Here is a 21,184-nt window from a genome sequence, read left to right as displayed (position 1 = left end):
CAAGTTATAGACTAATTATGGGAAACACTGCTTCACTACTTTAACTAATATCTTATTGTTCTTAACGTTTCTTAACGCCGCCAGCTGAAAAGAAAAAATAAAGCCAGTAAATCTGGACTTTTAAACAGCTGTTTTTCTGCACATGTAGCCTGTTTATTATAAGAGCAGTTAGAAAACGTTAACGCCGCTCTCTCCCGACGAGCATCAGTGAGTTTCTTTCTCTACGTTTCACGTCGCCGCTTCTGCAGACGCTTCATTAAATCAGATGCAGAAAGCTTTTTGCTGCTCGCACAGAGTTTACAGCAGACGACCGTGTCCTCTGCGTCTTACACTGTGACACAATAATGGCAGCAGCTACTTCCAGCTGTGGACAGAACGCCTCTCTCGCTCTGTGCTGGGACATGGAGTCCTGCTGCTGTTACAGTGAACGTTAGACCAGGACCAAATAACTGCAGATGGTTTAGTAACTGAAGCTCCTGTCGCTGCTGTGTCACTGGTTCCGGCTGGTTAACATTCAGGAAGTTCACGCTCTGCAGCTTTGTGCACACGCCTTCAGTCAGCCGTTGTTCTGGGATGTGATTGGCTGCGGGCCAAAGTGTGATTCACTTGTTGGAGGCGGGTGTTACTGGTGTTTAGTGTCTGCAGGACTCTCTGACCTCTGATGTGTCTGCAGATCTGGACCTGGAGGAGAGCTCCTCTGTGGCGACGGCGGGCGGCTCGGACGACCAGCGGGAGTCCACGGACTCCGCGTCCTTCTCCATCCCGAGCCTGGAGCTGTCAGACGGGGTCACGGCCGCGGGAACCTCCCTGGACGTGGACGACGGCCTCTCCTCGTCCTACTCCGCTCTGGGCGCGGAGGGCTGCTCGCCGTCCACCGAGGTCCCGAGTCTGAAGGACGAGGAGACGCTGGAAGCTGCCGGTGAGACGTCCTCGCACCTCACAGCAGACGTGGTCACAGTTCAAAGTATCTGAAGTAAAAGTGTGTATTGTCACAGTACAAGTACTCACGCTGCAGTAAAATGTTCTCCACCTGATGTTCTTTATGTCCTGTTGGGTAGTTTAATCTGCAGCAATGCATCATGGTCTATAAGATCACCGTGTGTCCTGTGAGAACCTCGTATCTCCAACAGTCAGAAGAACAGCCTGTTCCAGCTGATCCGAGGAGGTTTAAAGAGTTTATTCATCTGCAGGAGGAGGAGGAGGAGGAGGAGGAGGAGGAACTCTTCCTCCTGCAGGTTGTCAGTACCACCTGGAGATACGGGGTTTTCACTGTCAGACACATGCAGTGCAGTAAAAGTATAAAGTTACATAAAACAGAGGTACTCAAGGAAGTACAAGTACCTGATATTTGTCCTCGATGGTGCAGACTGGGGCTGCAGCTAAAGATTATTTTAGTAATCGAGTGTTCTACAGATTATTCCAGCGATTCATCGAGTTATCGGATGCTCGGCGCCCCCGGTACCGGGATCAGCAGTGTAGCGTTACATCCCAAACTCACAGACTGACCAGTCGGAGAACAGCAGTTCTGTTTTACAGCGCTGCTGTTTCCTGTTGGCTCCAAATGATCCCGGACTTTGGACACTTCCTGTGTCCTCCTCCACTTTGTTGTCCTCACCGTCAGATCACATCGTCCTCACGTGTCCGCAGCTTGGGCGCTTTGTGCGACAGTAATAATCATCCGTGTGCAACAGTGCGCTGTTTGTAGTTATCAGGTTTAAACTAAAGTGCAGTTTATACTTCTGCCGTCGCCTGACGTGCACCTCCTCAAAAATGTAACCACACATCGAGGCGACACCTTTTACTTTAACTTTTACTAGCAGCCAAAACGGCGGCTGTAACACGGTGGATCGATATATTTGACCGCCACAACCCGAGTGAAATGACTCGTTTCGCTATCAGACGGTGATCCATTCGCTCTGTAACATTTGAAAAGGCTACACCAGCCGCACGTTTACAGTTTTACCCCTCATTCACGTTAGCGGAGCGCTAAACTGGAAGTTAGCCTGCTCGGCCGGCAAAAGTCAACACAGTGGACGCTGTAGCGCTGCTGCCGACTAGCGTTTGGGGGCGTAGTCGCAGAATGACGGGGACACCGACGCACAAGTATAAATGGCGTAGCTACGGGCGTAACCTGCGGGGTAGCTACGCCTGGAGACCCTACAAAGGAGTATAAATCAAGCTTAAGCAACGAGTTATTCGTTTCAGCCCTAGTGAAGAATCAGCAGACACTTTATTTAACTATTGAATCTCTCTGACAGCAACATTTAAACCGAACTTGTGTTTTTCTAAATGTTTGTATTTGTTGGTTTTAAAGACAGAAGGACTGATGTTCTGCATGTTTATAGTTCTTGGACCTTAAAGACACTCAGAGCAGAAACAGAACCGTTTGTTTTTCACCTGCACGGACAGTTTGTGGAGCTGAAATACTAGAATACTCGATTAATCAATAAGCCGATCGATTAATTCTAATCAGCTGTGCAGCAACTTCTGGAGTACTTTCGAAGTTTTATATCCTCGTGAGCTTAGGGCCAAAAATGTTATCACGATAAAAAGTTTCATATCTTTTGATAATTATCACCATAAATATCAAATCATTATTTTTAAAGGCTGATTTCTGCTCCCGAGTAAAAGTTGAAGAAACCTGATGGTTAATTGTGCTTTAAACTCGTCTTTATGGTCAAACTCTTCACAAATCTGAGGCAGAACATTCAAAACAATATTTACATTTATTCATTTAGCTGAAGCTTTTATCCAAAGCGACTTACAATCTTTGTCAACAAATATGCACGAGGAAAATTAAGTAAAATCTTTTTTCAGTCCTTTTTTCTCAACACAATAAACATCTTAATAAAAAAATAATAAGCCAAGCCAGCCATAGGATGTGCAGTGGGGTCCAGATATTATACAGCACATGTGAGTATATTAAAAACATATAGAGTCGCTGAATAAATGTCAGGAATGCGCTGCGTTGGGTACGTATGCCGAGTATGAATATGTACATTATTAAAGAGTTGCGTTAAAGTACTGTGAGCAGTATGAGAGACTGCAGTGTTAGATTAAAGGAGTGAAGTGTCGTTCATATGAACTGTAACTCGTCGTGATGAACTCTGATCCACTTTGTGTTTCCTGCTGTTGTGATTCAGTCTGCAGCTGCTGTTTATTTTCATTTCTCTCTTAATCTGCAGATTATTTCTGTGATTAAACAAACAACGTCTGAGTCCAAGGTGACGTCTTTCAAAACATTCAGTTAACAGTAACGGTCTTTCCACTGGAAATGATATGTCCATTAGTTTAATTGATACGTACATATACACAGCTCCTTTTCTAACACGAGGGTGGCGATGGCGCAGTGGATAAGACGCATGTCTTTGGTGTGAAAAACCCGGGTTCAATCCCCCACTGCGTCCCTGAGCAAGACACTTAACCCCTCGTTGCTCCAGAGGCGTGCGACCTCTGACATAAATAGCAATGGTCAGATAAATGAATAAATGTAACACTTTGTGTCAAATAACTGAACTGACCTGAGATGGATAATTTAAGATAGGAGGATAGAAATGCTGCCGTCATCTGTTAAGCAGGGGGTGAAATATATAACCCACATGTCAAATATAACCCACATGAATGAAATCAAGTCATTTTGAGGCAGAAAGAAGCTTAAAGGCTGCAGTCAAGCTAAATAATGTGGTGTCAAAAGGATTATTAAACATAGGACTACCAAATATATATTTCATCTACAACAACAAGCTAATATTAGAACTGCAAGCAGTTGTAAACGGGGTCCGAGCACCCTGCCGTGGCTTCTGGGGCCCGCGGTGAATAAACGACCAGAGTTTGAAATAAAAGGGACTTGCGGTTACGGAGATATAAAATGAATGAATGTCTATGGGAGTGTTATTTGATATACGATTAACAGCGCCACCTAGAGGCCGTATTTCATACAGGCCCTCGGGAGGGTTTGCCACATAAGTTCCCCAAGTTTGGTGTACATCGGCCATCCCTGAGCTAGGATGCAGCATCACTTCCTGTTTTTAGCGTTCGGCGTAAACATTTGTTAGCTTATAAATCGAACAGTTTTTTGCGGATCAATCCGGGGAGCTCTGATTTTTATCAGCTTGGTCCAGAGATGGTCCGTGCCACGTTTGGTGCCGATCGGACTTGTGGTTTGGGAGGAGTTTAATTAAAATAGGTTGTTCAGTCTTTGCGATTTAGTGAAAAGAAAAAGAGGCGTGTCTTATACCATCCGAATCAGCAGTTTCTAAAAGTAAGTTTATGAATGTGCGATGTAGTGGCGCTTAGTTATGAGGCAAAATGTCCTTTGGTTCAAAATGCCATTCAATTGGCAAATTTGGTGTCAGTCGGACTTGTGGCTGTGGAGATATAAAATGCATGTAAGTCAATGGGATTTTTTCTTTTTGTATGTCTTTGATCTGCAATAATGGCGCCACCTATGGGCATATTGGAGTCAACTTTGGTGCCCGGGGTCAGGAGACCATACTGGTCGGCATTGATAAATCACTGTGTGGGAAACGCTGAGTAAATTGTGACAAAACAAAACAGCAGCTCAAACTCCAAAACCTGGAGTCCCGTCTGAGACGATCTGTTTAACAAAGCTCCAGAGTTGTATTTACTGTAATTCAGCCGTGACTCGTCTTTACGAGCACCGCTGACTCATTTCTCCTAACGTGTTCAGGCTCGTACCTGATTGGTCTGAAGCAAGAGGAGCAGACGGTGGCGAGCAGGGCGGAGTGTTTCCACAGAGCTGAATCACAGAGTCAGGGTGATTAAATGAGAAAATTACAGCAAGGAGAAAGAAAAACTGAGTCTGGCTGATCGAGGTGCTTCTGAAGACGCGAGGACGTGCGGTTAACGACCTGCTGTTTGTTGTTTTCTTTTCCTGGGATTATAAAAATAACGTCTCATTATTTTGGGCTGGAAAATATGTTGAGATCCTCAAAACAATCCTGCAGTCAAAGCAGGTTTCATTTGCGCTCAGTAAAACACATTTGTTATGTCACAAAAAAAGAAAACCCCACAATTTTAAAAACGTCCGTGTTGCATTCAGGGACACTCGGACGTCGATCGAGTGACCAAGATCACGTTATTCTCTCAGTGTTCCTCTTTACTGGTGTGGTTTTCTGAGCTCATCACTGGTGTTATTAGTAAGAAAGATACATTTTCCTGATGTATACTTCAGTAACAGAGTGTTTTTACTGTGTGGTATTAGTACTTTCACTGCAGTAAAGGATACTTCCTGTATCTCTGTGTGACTGTCCTCTTGTCCACAGGTGGCGCTGCTGCTCCTCCTCCTGCTGCTCCTGCTGCTCCCGCCGCTGTTTCGGAGGCCGGGCCGTCCATGCCGGCGTATTACCTGGTGAAGTGGATCACCTGGAAGGAGAAGAAGACGCCCATCATCACTCAGAGTGAGAACGGACCCTGCCCCCTGCTGGCCATCATGAACACGCTCTTTCTCCGCTGGAAGGTAAAAACACACGGCGCCGCTCATGCAGCCGGCGCAAAGCGCGGCGCGAGTTTCACTGCTAGTTTCCGACAGAGTGTCCTTCTCACCATATTTCTGTCATCAGCTGCTGTTGTTTTCCTCGGCCGACCTGTTGGACGTCTGTTGCTCAGCACACCAGAAGTTTCTTTCTTTTTCGTTCCACATTGTTGTGCTCAATGTTTGTCCAACGGCTCTGGTCCATTTTCCTTCTTTTCTCCCACAGACAGCTCTCTGCTCGTCGTGTTGTTATCTAGTTTAAACCAACTAAAACACAAAATCACACTGTGGTTCACGTGATTTGCTGTAATGTTGCGTACGTACACGTCATAGTTTATGTAAGACAGCTGCTTTTCACAGGAAATCTGACCTTCACATAGAGAACTGTATATAGAAAACTGCCCGTACAGAACCAGAGAAAATTGTGAATGCCTCAATCTTTAGGTGGCGTTACAACCTGATGACATATAGGCAATAAATATGTTATAAATATATTTACATTCCTTTTAAAAACTAAAAAATGTCCCTTTTAAAGGTGTTCGGCTGATTTAATGGGTTACAGCTCAAAGTGGCGCCGCAGTCTTAAAATATGTTGAAAAGGTGAATTTTGCTCCCTGTGTGTACCCTGCATACAGGATCTCTGGATAATTACTAAGCATTTAATTTGAGCATTAAAATGCAAAAGAAACATCTCGTAATTAACTTAAATGACTATGACTAATGTTTGCATCCCTAATTTATGTCCAGACATTTCGGATCTCTGTGGGGATGAGATCCAGAGGGGGGGGGCTGTGACGCTGAAGGCTCCGGAAGTACTTTTACTTTTGGAAGTATGCGTTGATGTTAGTACTTTGTAGTAACTCTTTGTGTTTTCAGGCCAAACTTCCGGCTCAGACTGAAGTCGTCACCACCGAGGACCTGATGGCTCACCTGGGTAAGATCACACTCTGAGTTTACCTGAACGAGTTTATCTGAGAGGAGGCGCAGGGTGTTATAAAGCAAATACAGTCCCCTTTCGTAGTATTTCTGAAGTTTCACAAGACATCATCCAGATGTCTCTTGATTTAACCTCCCCCAGCGGCCTGCAGCTCTCAGTCTGTGCACACAGCTGCTGTTTTAACTTCATGCTCATACGATCCACCGTCTGAAAGTAAATCCTCGTGACTCGACCAACGCAAACCATTTCAAGATTCGGTCACCACAGCGGGTCCAATCAAAAGTGAGGCGACTCCCCTGTGAAGCCTCACAGTAACTTAATCCAGCCAGCGATTATATTCCAACAGAAACGTTGTCAAAGGTCCAGACGATCCAGTCCAGTAAAACATTTAGTCCAAAACACACGATTCCATCAGTAAATCCTCAGGGACGGCTGCCGCACCGCTTCAGATTCACCGGCAGACGCGGCTCGTTTGTCTTTATAACCGGAATAACTCTGATCTGAATGTAAACAGCTACGACAGCTTGTATTCAGATTAGCGGCTGAACTCTGACCTTTCCGCTGACGGCTGATCCGAGCCAATAGGAGCTCACGTGTCCCTTTCACAGCCTACAGCGGCCAATTAGAGCCGGCGCTGCGAGGAAGGGCCGGCCCCCGATATTTCCCTGGTAGGCCGAGCCAATAGAGCCGACGACTGGCGCTTCCTGTAGCCAATAAGATTCTGCAAATAACGACATCCAGCTTTAAGGAGGAAGTTCATGATCTACCAGCAGAAACGCACGTCTGCGTGGAGCTGCCTGCTGATACGGAGCGACGCAGCAGCCGCCGCCCGCCTGCCGCCAGGGGGCGGGGCTGATTTAGAAAAAACACGCTGAGTCATTTTTCATGGTGTTGGTGTGAAGTTTAAACTTGTTCTTCTCATTTTCAATCTAGTTTAGACTGATATTAATCAGTTCCAGTAGCCCAAAACCAGAAAGATGCTCCAGATGGGTCAAGAACTAGATTCAGTTTACTGTGGATCTGCCTGAAGAGGCGTTTGGCCTGAATGCTAAGAGGTTACGTTAAAACCTTACAACATGACTCAGAATGACAGAATCACTGCGGTATGAACGTTAAAACGATCTTACAGCTGTGGGTCTCTGCGGTGGTCGCCCCCTGCTGCCAGTCGACATCTACACAGCTGATTTCTCACCTCAAAACTTCTCAGTAGTGGATTTAGTGATGAAATAATGTAGGAAAATGGTAAGAAACGTTCTGTCGCCGGTCTCTCTTTCAGCTTCTTTCCGCCTCTCGCTTGAATGCCGACATGAATGCTGGGATATCATCAACTTTACACAAGTTACCAACCGATGCGTCCTGGGTAAAATGGGCGTGTCAAGAAAACTTCCAGGAATTATTTTAATCGTTCTTGCCAAAATGCAAACTTTGGGACTCGTTTAAAATTTTAAGACACCAGAACCAAGACCAGGACCCTGAAAGTGATACCGAAACAAATAGAGTACTTGTTTCGATACCTTGCATAAAATGCCGCCTGTTTAAAGTTGGTTGGTAGCTTATTATTATTTTTATTGTTGCTGTGGACAAGCAAAGTGATCTATTTTATTTTTCTTGGATCAATAAACTGAACTGAAAGATCTCTTTTTCCTTTAGTGGTGAGTCGCAAACCTCCGAAAAGACGACCGTCACAAGAATAAAACGAGAAAGCGGTTTGTTTAAACAAGTCACTACACTGAAGATACAGACAGAGGAAAGAGAGGCTGCAGGTCCGGCCAAACCAGCTACAGCTGAAGCAGCCGCAGGCTCCGTCAGGAAAAGCAGCTGATCGCTGATCGCTCGGTGACACGCGGGGGCGGGGCTAGACTCTCACCTGCTACAAAGTCATTTAAACCAAGTTCACATGACCCCGGACTCGCTCCAAAAGTCCACTGAGTCCGTCTGCGTCGCTGCTGCCGGAGCTGATCGCAGCCGCTCTACTAAATGTTTCTGCTCGGACCAGAAGAGCTGCAGTGCGTCCAGGAAGCGTCCCAGCGTCAAGCAGCGCAGAGCAGGTGAACCGGGCAGGAAGTCACGTTTATCAACAATAAACACAGTTAAATCAGACAAAAAAGAAAAGAATTAACTACGTAGCTACTTAATCACGGTAGAAGCACAAAAAGCCAGCACTAATCACCAAATCAACAAGATCTAAACATGTCGGCAAAGTCCGGCAGGTAAAACGCTCTTATTCTGAAATGCCGTCAAGACGGGAAATGATGCACAGAGAGCTGTGAAGAATGTAGAAGCACAAAAAGGACACACCGTATTAAAGACAAGTGGTTACTGTGGGGCAGGCTGCACGCTGCGCGCAAAACTATACAAGTAGTGATTATTTTCCGTGATCTGGTTACAAAAAGTATCGATTGAAGTTCTGGTTTGACTGGAGACGTTTCGATTCTACTCGATACCGAGCGGTTTTGGTCGATACCGTAAAAGGTACCGAGTAGCGATGTCCGTCCCTGATTGGGACGTTTCGCAAGAACACAGATTGGTTACTGCTTCTTCTTCTACTGTCAGTAAAGGGGTCACTGTGCAGGCTCTGCAGGAAGCGTAGATTAGTGATGACCGGCTTTAAGTTTTCACTGCAACACATTGAGAAAACAGCGTCCGCTCAGATGTTAATGTGTGTGTGTTTGCAGGAGAGTGTGTGTTGTCTGTCACGCCCAGAGAGAAGGCTGATGGGATGGAGCTCAACTTCCAGCAGGTACACACACAGGAAAACACACTTTCAAAATAAAGTTCAAGACTGTTTTACCTGTGAAGCAACAAATAACCTGTGTGTGTGTCAGAACATGAGCGACGCCATGGCGGTGCTCCCGAAGCTGTCCACAGGTCTGGATGTGAACGTTCGTTTCACCGGAGTGACGGACTTCGAATACACACCCGAGTGTATCGTGTTCGACCTGCTGGACATCCCGCTGTACCACGGCTGGCTGGTCGACCCGCAGGTACACCGTGTGTGTGTGTGTGTGTGTGTGTGACCTCAGTGAGTAACTTTATTGATAAAGCACGCCGTCACAAAAGAACAAAGGTCCTTTGATGAAGAGGAATCGAGATCTGTGTCACGGGAGACCTTTTGGAGGACCTGAAGCTCTGCAGCAGCGTTTTGGATCCAGGCTTGCTGGGGGGGGGCCTGCTCTACGAAGGGAGTTGAACCTGCTCAGAGTGAACTCAGGGTGAACAAACTCTGACCGCTACAGCGGAGTTAAACTACGACGGTGGATCAGATGTCGGTTAGTCGAGTCGGTGTGAAGTTGGTGCGCGTTCGCATAAAAGCGGCGTGTTTCTCCAGAAGAATGCAGGTTGATAGTTTGTCAGGACGTGAGTTTAAAGACACGTTAGCGGCTAAATCTAATATCGCAGCGGCCGGTGAAGCCAGGGAGGCTTGTTGGCATCACATGGACTAAATCTGTAATTCTCTGTAGTATTTAGTGTCATCTGGACTCTTTATGTGTAATATGATTTAAGATGTAAAGATAAAACAGCACATAAGGTCTGTTGTGATAGAGACAGTTGGAGCCTGAGGGGAGGGGGAACAATTTCAAAGATTAATGTGGTAGATTTACGAGAAACTAATAATCACAAATCTACATGTTAAAAACTTGAATATATTCTGACATCTTATTTATACATATATGAGAGAAACGCTCTGAAAAATAGTGTGCATTTGTACTTTTTCTTTTCTTTTCAAGGAACCTCATGGCTTCACTTTGCAGGGCTGCAACATCACAACCACACGTCCGCCGTGTGTTATGCATGCAGCGGGAAATTATATTAGACTGTCGGATTTAGCAGTGAGGAAATATCAGGAGTTTAGCCCACAACTCTGTTATCATGCACCTCAGAGACTTTACCGTGAATCGGGCGTATTCAGAAGAAAACACCAGAGTCATTTAGATTTTTTACTTTAATTTCAGGAAATTTCTGATTTTTGTTCTTGTCAATTTGCCACTTTCATCAAGGATTGTTTTTTCAGGGTTTATTAACTCCCACCCTGGCTCCGGGTTTTTTGGACACGCAAAATAGTCAATCTAAATATGTGAAAACACTCAGGACAGTTCAATTACAGCCTACAGATGGGCTCCATCTCAGAAACCGTCCCGTTATTTAATTAGATCTCCTCCATAAAACCCCAGCTCGCTGTGTGACCGTGATGCTGATGTGTTCAGAATAACTTCATTTCAGCCGCAGTGGAACAAGTCAGGATGGAATCTGAAGGTATTTTATGAAGCGGCGTGTATTAATACTGAGGACAGATTCAATTCAATAGTCAACCTGGGTTAACACCTATCCCCCTTTCGTTGGTCCAGAATCAGGACCAGGACCTCAGAGACTGGAGGGAGCAGGAGGAAGAACCTGTGGCTGCTGTACTTGGGACGGCAACATGAAAACTTTATTATTATTTAACATTTTATCTCCAATAATTCTCATGCAGAGACCCAAACCACATGTCTGAAAACCGCCTGACTTCCTGTCTGTGGCCGTCTGCTCCAAGCCCATTGGCTCCTACTGAAGACCTAGATATTTAAAGAATAACTCACAAACCTATAGTTTATGGTAATTTGCTAAAACAGCTGCTTGCTGTAGTTTTCCTAAACAAACAAGAGGACAATTGTTGGGGACTAAGTAGAAAATCACCTCATCTATAATGTTATAATGTTGGATGTTCATGTTAAACATGGACAAAGAATCAAATAATGAGGTTAAAGTATTTAAAAGAAATCCCTGTGAGCAAAAACCTCATGTTCTGTTCTGAACGCTCTGTGTTCAACGGCTGTTTCTCAATCTGTGTTCTTGTGAAACGTCATCAGTCGCAGCCAAAGTACCGTTCCAGTTCAAAAGTCCGCATCCAGTACAGTCAAACACCCGGATCTGTTCTCGCTCCGCCCCTTTATCCGAGCCTGCATCGGTGGTGACTTGTTTGGACTTCGGATAGCCAGAAATCCCAGAATGCATTTCGCTGCCAAAAAGTGGAAATGTCAGAGGAGAAAACTCACAACTGTAACTTATAATACTGCAGTTCTTGCGTCACATATAGTAGTTTTAAGAGTTTTTTATGCGGGAATATCATTTTTATAGCTGATTTCTCAAGACGGAGCTGATTTAAAAAATTGCTATGACGTTGTCGGAGATGTGAGGTCCCGCCCGCTAACGGGTCCGGCCGTCATCAAGTCCGCTGCAGTTCCAATTGCTGAATGACGGACTGCGAGCTCCCGTTCCTGGGAGTTTGTACTCCCGAACCGAACTTGCCAAGTCCGAGCTTTAAACAACAGAAGTCCGAGCTTTAAACAACAGAAGCTTGGCGAACTCGCCCAGGAGCCAGACGGAGCCGCCGTTCCATATACGGTCATGTGCTCCCACACTGACGGCACGGCAACACTCAGTCTGCCTGTTCCGCCCAGCGACAACAGCAGCCTGGTAACGTGCTTCAGGGCTTGGCCAATCAGAAGACAGTGGGGGGGCCTTAAAGAGACAGGAGCATCTACAGCTTGTTTCAGACAGAGGCTGAAATGAAGGCCTGCATGAAGAACCAGGATAAGACAGAAAATTATTTTTTTGAGCATTGAATCATGCAAAGCTGCCGTACAGGAGCCACAGAGCTACAATATAGGACTGCAAAAGCAGTTTAATAGGTCTCCTTTAAATGTGCACGAGTTAGCGTTGTGTTAAACTGTACTTAAGTCTGAGAGTCTAGGCAACACAACAACAAACTGATGTTTACTGTGATTGATGATCTGTCTGCTGAAAGAGCAACCTGCTGCTGACAGCTGCCTGGAAGGAAGGAAATCAGAGTAAAAATGTATTAAGTAATTTATTAATTATCAATGATTTATTATCAGACAGTGAGTAGGTTTTTTATTTTGGGATGTTTCAGTCTTCCTCTCATTTATGTGTCTGTGTGTTCAGAGTCCAGAGATGGTGGCTGCTGTGGGGAAACTGAGTTACAACCAGCTGGTGGAGAAAATCATCGACTACAAACATTCTGCTGAAAGCAGCCGAGTCAGTGAAGGTAACACACACCTGTAGGCACCAAATATTGATTTAGATGTTTCTTCTGTTCACTCACGTTGCGTTGCATTAAGTATTCTTAATTCACAGCGTTTTCCCACACCGGCAGTGAATCAGCCTCCCTTTGTTCCCTCCAGGTCTGGTGGCGGAGCAGTTCCTGGAGTCGACGGCGACCCAGCTGTCGTATCACGGCCTGTGTGAACTCAACACGACGGCCAAAGAGGGAGAGATCTCCGTGTTCTTCAGAAACAACCACTTCAGTACCATGATCAAACACAAGGTAAATTTGCATCGTGTTTATCACGTGAGTTTGACCGCTGGACTAGACGCAGCGTTCACTCATAACGCGACAACGTGAATAAACACAACCTGCCATTTCCACAGTTGTATGAACCCAAAATAAAGATTTAGCTGTGACTAATACTGCCCTGAAATATGGACAACATGATGCTGATTTGTTAATCATCTGAATTCATGCTTTGTCAGGTCTGTTAGCAAGATGAGAAGATAACAACTTTTAAAACCGTTGTTTTCTGAATGGAGTTTGGTTTGATCAGGGCTATGCTAACTTGTTCACAGTAAAGTACTTCAGCTTCCTGTCTTTCTTTTCTCCCAGCAGCCCCCTGTTGCTCTGCATAAATTAGCCGAGTCAGTGAACTCTTTCAAGTCCTTTCTTAAAATGTACTTTTTGTTTTACTCTTGTTTTAGTTGTATTTTATTTTATTTATATTTTATATTTACTTTTAACATGTATTTTAGTGTTTTCTTGATTTTTAGCAGGTCTTTTGTTTTTATTTGTTTTATTATCTTTGCACTCGTTAAAGCCCCGCCGTCTCTCTCAGGGTCACCTGTACCTGTTGGTATTAAAGCCGCGCCGTCTGTCTCAGGGTCACCTGTACCTGTTGGTATTAAAGCCCCGCCGTCTCTCTCAGGGTCACCTGTACCTGTTGGTATTAAAGCCGCTCCGTCTGTCTCAGGGTCACCTGTACCTGTTGGTATTAAAGCCGCGCCGTCTCTCTCAGGGTCACCTGTACCTGTTGGTATTAAAGCCGCGCCGTCTCTCTCAGGGTCACCTGTACCTGTTGGTATTAAAGCCGCGCCGTCTCTCTCAGGGTCACCTGTACCTGTTGGTATTAAAGCCCCGCCGTCTCTCTCAGGGTCACCTGTACTTGTTGGTATTAAAGCCGCGCCGTCTCTCTCAGGGTCACCTGTACCTGTTGGTATTAAAGCCCCGCCGTCTCTCTCAGGGTCACCTGTACTTGTTGGTATTAAAGCCGCGCCGTCTCTCTCAGGGTCACCTGTACTTGTTGGTATTAAAGCCCCGCCGTCTCTCTCAGGGTCACCTGTACTTGTTGGTATTAAAGCCGCTCCGTCTCTCTCAGGGTCACCTGTACTTGTTGGTATTAAAGCCGCGCCGTCTCTCTCAGGGTCACCTGTACCTGTTGGTATTAAAGCCGCGCCGTCTCTCTCAGGGTCACCTGTACTTGTTGGTATTAAAGCCGCTCCGTCTCTCTCAGGGTCACCTGTACTTGTTGGTATTAAAGCCGCGCCGTCTCTCTCAGGGTCACCTGTACCTGTTGGTATTAAAGCCGCGCCGTCTCTCTCAGGGTCACCTGTACCTGTTGGTATTAAAGCCGCGCCGTCTCTCTCAGGGTCACCTGTACCTGTTGGTATTAAAGCCGCGCCGTCTCTCTCAGGGTCACCTGTACCTGTTGGTATTAAAGCCGCGCCGTCTCTCTCAGGGTCACCTGTACCTGTTGGTATTAAAGCCGCGCCGTCTCTCTCAGGGTCACCTGTACCTGTTGGTATTAAAGCCGCGCCGTCTCTCTCAGGGTCACCTGTACCTGTTGGTATTAAAGCCGCGCCGTCTCTCTCAGGGTCACCTGTACTTGTTGGTATTAAAGCCCCGCCGTCTCTCTCAGGGTCACCTGTACTTGTTGGTATTAAAGCCGCGCCGTCTCTCTCAGGGTCACCTGTACTTGTTGGTATTAAAGCCCCGCCGTCTCTCTCAGGGTCACCTGTACTTGTTGGTATTAAAGCCGCGCCGTCTCTCTCAGGGTCACCTGTACTTGTTGGTATTAAAGCCGCGCCGTCTCTCTCAGGGTCACCTGTACCTGTTGGTATTAAAGCCCCGCCGTCTCTCTCAGGGTCACCTGTACTTGTTGGTATTAAAGCCCCGCCGTCTCTCTCAGGGTCACCTGTACCTGTTGGTATTAAAGCCCCGCCGTCTCTCTCAGGGTCACCTGTACTTGTTGGTATTAAAGCCCCGCCGTCTCTCTCAGGGTCACCTGTACCTGTTGGTATTAAAGCCGCGCCGTCTCTCTCAGGGTCACCTGTACCTGTTGGTATTAAAGCCCCGCCGTCTCTCTCAGGGTCACCTGTACCTGTTGGTATTAAAGCCGCGCCGTCTCTCTCAGGGTCACCTGTACTTGTTGGTATTAAAGCCGCGCCGTCTCTCTCAGGGTCACCTGTACCTGTTGGTATTAAAGCCGCGCCGTCTCTCTCAGGGTCACCTGTACTTGTTGGTATTAAAGCCCCGCCGTCTCTCTCAGGGTCACCTGTACTTGTTGGTATTAAAGCCGCGCCGTCTCTCTCAGGGTCACCTGTACCTGTTGGTATTAAAGCCCCGCCGTCTCTCTCAGGGTCACCTGTACCTGTTGGTATTAAAGCCGCGCCGTCTGTCTCAGGGTCACCTGTACCTGTTGGTATTAAAGCCGCGCCGTCTCTCTCAGGGTCACCTGTACCTGTTGGTATTAAAGCCGCGCCGTCTCTCTCAGGGTCACCTGTACTTGTTGGTATTAAAGCCCCGCCGTCTCTCTCAGGGTCACCTGTACTTGTTGGTATTAAAGCCGCGCCGTCTGTCTCAGGGTCACCTGTACTTGTTGGTATTAAAGCCCCGCCGTCTCTCTCAGGGTCACCTGTACTTGTTGGTATTAAAGCCGCGCCGTCTCTCTCAGGGTCACCTGTACCTGTTGGTATTAAAGCCCCGCCGTCTCTCTCAGGGTCACCTGTACCTGTTGGTATTAAAGCCGCGCCGTCTCTCTCAGGGTCACCTGTACCTGTTGGTATTAAAGCCCCGCCGTCTCTCTCAGGGTCACCTGTACTTGTTGGTATTAAAGCCCCGCCGTCTGTCTCAGGGTCACCTGTACCTGTTGGTATTAAAGCCGCGCCGTCTCTCTCAGGGTCACCTGTACTTGTTGGTATTAAAGCCGCGCCGTCTGTCTCAGGGTCACCTGTACCTGTTGGTATTAAAGCCGCGCCGTCTCTCTCAGGGTCACCTGTACTTGTTGGTATTAAAGCCGCGCCGTCTGTCTCAGGGTCACCTGTACCTGTTGGTATTAAAGCCGCGCCGTCTCTCTCAGGGTCACCTGTACTTGTTGGTATTAAAGCCGCGCCGTCTCTCTCAGGGTCACCTGTACCTGTTGGTATTAAAGCCGCGCCGTCTCTCTCAGGGTCACCTGTACTTGTTGGTATTAAAGCCGCGCCGTCTCTCTCAGGGTCACCTGTACCTGTTGGTATTAAAGCCGCGCCGTCTCTCTCAGGGTCACCTGTACTTGTTGGTATTAAAGCCGCGCCGTCTCTCTCAGGGTCACCTGTACCTGTTGGTATTAAAGCCGCGCCGTCTCTCTCAGGGTCACCTGTACTTGTTGGTATTAAAGCCGCGCCGTCTCTCTCAGGGTCACCTGTACCTGTTGGTATTAAAGCCGCGCCGTCTCTCTCAGGGTCACCTGTACTTGTTGGTATTAAAGCCCCGCCGTCTCTCTCAGGGTCACCTGTACCTGTTGGTATTAAAGCCCCGCCGTCTCTCTCAGGGTCACCTGTACCTGTTGGTATTAAAGCCCCGCCGTCTCTCTCAGGGTCACCTGTACCTGTTGGTATTAAAGCCGCGCCGTCTCTCTCAGGGTCACCTGTACTTGTTGGTATTAAAGCCCCGCCGTCTCTCTCAGGGTCACCTGTACCTGTTGGTATTAAAGCCCCGCCGTCTCTCTCAGGGTCACCTGTACCTGTTGGTATTAAAGCCGCGCCGTCTCTCTCAGGGTCACCTGTACCTGTTGGTATTAAAGCCCCGCCGTCTCTCTCAGGGTCACCTGTACCTGTTGGTATTAAAGCCCCGCCGTCTGTCTCAGGGTCACCTGTACCTGTTGGTATTAAAGCCCCGCCGTCTCTCTCAGGGTCACCTGTACTTGTTGGTATTAAAGCCCCGCCGTCTGTCTCAGGGTCACCTGTACCTGTTGGTATTAAAGCCGCGCCGTCTGTCTCAGGGTCACCTGTACTTGTTGGTATTAAAGCCGCGCCGTCTCTCTCAGGGTCACCTGTACCTGTTGGTATTAAAGCCGCGCCGTCTCTCTCAGGGTCACCTGTACTTGTTGGTATTAAAGCCGCGCCGTCTCTCTCAGGGTCACCTGTACCTGTTGGTATTAAAGCCGCGCCGTCTCTCTCAGGGTCACCTGTACTTGTTGGTATTAAAGCCGCGCCGTCTCTCTCAGGGTCACCTGTACTTGTTGGTATTAAAGCCGCGCCGTCTCTCTCAGGGTCACCTGTACCTGTTGGTATTAAAGCCGCGCCGTCTCTCTCAGGGTCACCTGTACCTGTTGGTATTAAAGCCGCGCCGTCTCTCTCAGGGTCACCTGTACCTGTTGGTATTAAAGCCGCGCCGTCTCTCTCAGGGTCACCTGTACTTGTTGGTATTAAAGCCCCGCCGTCTCTCTCAGGGTCACCTGTACCTGTTGGTATTAAAGCCGCGCCGTCTGTCTCAGGGTCACCTGTACCTGTTGGTATTAAAGCCGCGCCGTCTCTCTCAGGGTCACCTGTACTTGTTGGTATTAAAGCCCCGCCGTCTCTCTCAGGGTCACCTGTACCTGTTGGTATTAAAGCCGCGCCGTCTCTCTCAGGGTCACCTGTACCTGTTGGTATTAAAGCCGCGCCGTCTCTCTCAGGGTCACCTGTACTTGTTGGTATTAAAGCCGCGCCGTCTCTCTCAGGGTCACCTGTACCTGTTGGTATTAAAGCCGCGCCGTCTCTCTCAGGGTCACCTGTACCTGTTGGTATTAAAGCCGCGCCGTCTCTCTCAGGGTCACCTGTACTTGTTGGTATTAAAGCCGCGCCGTCTCTCTCAGGGTCACCTGTACTTGTTGGTATTAAAGCCGCGCCGTCTCTCTCAGGGTCACCTGTACCTGTTGGTATTAAAGCCGCGCCGTCTCTCTCAGGGTCACCTGTACTTGTTGGTATTAAAGCCGCGCCGTCTCTCTCAGGGTCACCTGTACTTGTTGGTATTAAAGCCGCGCCGTCTCTCTCAGGGTCACCTGTACTTGTTGGTATTAAAGCCGCGCCGTCTCTCTCAGGGTCACCTGTACTTGTTGGTATTAAAGCCGCGCCGTCTCTCTCAGGGTCACCTGTACCTGTTGGTCACGGATCAGGGCTTCCTGCAGGAGGAGGGTTTGGTCTGGGAGTCTCTTCATAATGTCGAGGGAGATGGGAACTTCTGCGACTCCGACTTCAGACTGTGTCATCCTCCTCAGAGAGCTCCGCCCGCCGCCACCCTGCCGCCCACCGCCCAGGAGCAGCAGAGACAGATTGACCAGGTGAGTCCGTCCAGGTGTCGCTAACAGAGCTGAGTGGATCAGCCAATTGTGAGTCACTGATTGATCTTGTTGTTGGTGTTAGGACTACCTGGTGGCGGTGTCCCTGCAGCAGCAGCAGGGCGGGGCCCCGGGGCCCCTCAGTGACCTGGAGTTGGCCCGACAGCTCCAACAGGAGGAATACCAGCAGCAGCAGCAACTCCAGCAGCAGCAGCAGCAGCAGCAGCAGCAGCTGCAGCAGCAGGGACCAGGGCAGGCAGCACAGCAGGTAGCCGCCTACTCGGGACACGGCAGCACTGACGGCACGCTGTAAAATACTCCGAGACTGACGTCTGTGTCTTTGTGTTTCCAGGTCAGAGGTCAGGGGTCACAGCAGGGCGGGGCCAGGAGAAGAGACAAGGACTCAGACTGTGTCCTCCTATAGACTCCTCATCTTCTACCAACCACCAAACTCCCTGAGTCCAGTCTGTCTGCAGCGGGGAGGACACACACACACATGCACACGCACACACACTCAGCTCGATGCCAAACCCCAGTGCTTTTGTTAAACAGTTCGTTTCAGACGGGATTCCAGGTTTTGGAAAGTTTGTAAATTTGTAAGAAATAACTGTTGAGTCTGGTGGAACACGCACGCTGCTCACACGCCAGTCTTTATACAGGGATTATAATCTGACACTGACGGCTTCACTACTGGTCAATAAATCATCATTAATCAGCTGTAAAACATTAATAATAATAATAATAATAATAACTTGGCAGGTTGGGAAAAAATACTCGAGTTGAGAGCTGAAACGATGCGGTCTGCAGTTTTAAATGTTGATCCAGAAGCCCTGCAGCTGAAGGTCAGAGGTCAAAAAAAGAGTAAGTGTCCTGCTAGAGGATGAACAGCAGCCAAAACCTGACCTGAATCATGGCTAATAACTGATCTGTAAAGCAGGAAGTGATTTACTAACCATTAATAAAGCCGTTGGTTACAACTTCTGACTTATTAGGAAGTGGATCCGTGAAACGATGAAAGGAAACTGCTGAAAAATCTGTTAACTTAAAGTGTGTTTTACTGACCTGAGCGACATGAAAGTGTCTTTTCTGACGGGACCAGTTTCACCAGAAGACGACGCGTCTCAATAAAATACATCTACCAACGTTCAAAATGTCCGACACACGACCTCCTCTGGTGAAAGCGATCCTTTCCTATAATCAGCTTCACTGCAGATGAAACTTTAAAGCTCGAGGTCGGCAGAGACCAACACGGGTCAACCGTTACGGTTCCTAAAATCCAGGAGTCCGCACCAAAGTCCATACAGATTACCACTGCTTTTTTACCAGCAGGGTTTGAGTTAATTTAGAAAATAAGCTCTGAAGTCCAATAAAGTTTTTTCCAGTGATTAAAATGACAACTGGAAAGGTTCTCATGCTGTTTTAAAAAAACAACAACTGATTATTCATTATTGATGCTGCAGCATTTGAGTAAATCCCCGACACAGACACAGTAACTTTCTAATAATTTTACTCCAATGGATTTACCTTGAATGAGAGCTGTAATTGTGTACCGAGTATAAGGGCAACGTTTGGTGATTACATGTCACTCTAAAATTATGAAATGTGTGATAATTACAGGGTATCTTTGCTGCCAATATGAACCTTTTATGTGACATTTTGCCAAATGTGAAGACATTTTTTCTACAAAAACAAACATGAAATCTGCCCAAACATCACCCACTCAGGAACATTTAAAATGATGATTTAAACAACCAATACCTGATCCCAGAACGAGCCGACGACCACAAAGAGTGTGACGATGCGTTCACTGCCAACTTTCAGTACTTGTCAGTCACATGTTTGATACCCGGTTCATATAAAACGTCACTGCGGAGCTTATTTTCTTCATTTATCACAAAATCCAGAGCAGAATTTGCATTTATACGGAAGCCCGAACCAGCCAGGGAAATAAACAAATACCGGAAATGACAAAAATAAAAATACTCTTGGTGTCTCAAAAGTATCCTGATTGACTTAATTGACCTAATTTTAACTTAAATCTTTGTGTTATTGTCTTGTATTTATGACTCAGTATCTGATCATTTTGATCAAATTCCAGTCTAACATTTTCTTATGTTTATGACTTAAAATCACATAATAAAGAAAAAATACAAAGTAGAGTTTAAGTTATTAGGCACAAAATTATAAGACACTATTATAAATATGAAATAAGCCAAAATCAGTGAGTCAGAATTTTAACTTGTTTCTCATATTTATGACTTACTAAGTCAGAATTGAGAGATATTTAATCAAAATTTTAACTATTTCTCATATTTAAGACTTAATATCTCGTAATTTTGACTTTCTATGTCATAATTTTGAGGCACAAAGTCAGAAATACAAAGTAAGGATTTTGATTTATTAGGTCAAAATTATAAGATACATAGTCAAAAATTTCAACTTTTTGTCCTCATATTTATGACTCAGTTTGACTGAATTCCAGTCATACATTTGTCTTTTCCCATATTTGTCCTAGTACCTCGAATTTGTGACCTGTTTTTTTAATTTTGACATGTTGACTCAGAATTATGACTCGTTAGTAAATGTTGACTTTCTATCTCATACTTGTGATTTACCATGACCATTTAATTTTTGGCGTTTCTAACGGTTCATCTTAAAGGGCCTCCGTACGTTTAAATCTGCTGCGTGAGTAAAAACATTCTGGATCGACTCAAACGCGTCGTGACTTCATCCCTCTGGTGCTGTCGGCACGTAAAAAAGCACATTTTGGACTGAAACCGCGTTGTAACTCTGCTGATGCTCTGATGTTTAATGAACAGTTCAGACCTGGCGTCAAGATGTTTCCTCTTCAAGTGCTCTGAAGATCCAGGAACCCAGAGTCCTGATTTAAAACGACTTATTTAAAGCCACGTAGAATGAAACGGTTAAACGTCTTAAACTGAGCACTTAAAACTTTCCCATCATGCCTCTGAGTGTTCGGGGCGTCGCCGGTACTTCCTGTTGTCGTCCGGTGTTTTTAACAGTTTGTTTCTTTGGTGTGTCTCTTGCTGTCGGACTGCTGCCACGCTCTGTTTAAGCTTTCTATTTAATTTGTCAAGATGTCAAATTATCAGTAAAAACAAAACCAAA

At 46.6% G+C, this 21,184-nt stretch overlaps 1 protein-coding gene across 3 annotated transcripts in view; it reads left to right on the top strand.

Annotated features, from left to right (window-relative positions):
* The window catches only part of mindy1 (MINDY lysine 48 deubiquitinase 1), a 25,806-nt gene extending 4,622 nt beyond the window's left edge, over positions 1–21,184 (top strand). For all 3 annotated transcript variants that reach the window (XM_038724351.1, XM_038724350.1, XM_038724353.1), the window contains exons 3-12: positions 674–919; positions 5,286–5,479; positions 6,371–6,428; positions 9,107–9,171; positions 9,257–9,415; positions 12,375–12,477; positions 12,614–12,756; positions 17,864–18,058; positions 18,141–18,323; positions 18,408–21,184. In XM_038724351.1, the coding sequence (XP_038580279.1) occupies positions 674–919; positions 5,286–5,479; positions 6,371–6,428; positions 9,107–9,171; positions 9,257–9,415; positions 12,375–12,477; positions 12,614–12,756; positions 17,864–18,058; positions 18,141–18,323; positions 18,408–18,479 (1,418 nt within the window). In that variant the 3' untranslated portion in view covers positions 18,480–21,184. The remainder of the gene's footprint in view (positions 1–673; positions 920–5,285; positions 5,480–6,370; positions 6,429–9,106; positions 9,172–9,256; positions 9,416–12,374; positions 12,478–12,613; positions 12,757–17,863; positions 18,059–18,140; positions 18,324–18,407) is intronic.

Source organism: Micropterus salmoides, unplaced genomic scaffold (genome assembly GCF_014851395.1).
Source record: "Micropterus salmoides isolate LMB-PRFRI ecotype aquatic unplaced genomic scaffold, ASM1485139v1 Ms_hic_scaffold_17, whole genome shotgun sequence".
Lineage (NCBI taxonomy): Eukaryota > Metazoa > Chordata > Actinopteri > Centrarchiformes > Centrarchidae > Micropterus > Micropterus salmoides.
The sequence above is the reverse complement of the archived record's forward strand: the minus strand, read 5'-3'. Positions and strand labels throughout refer to the sequence as shown.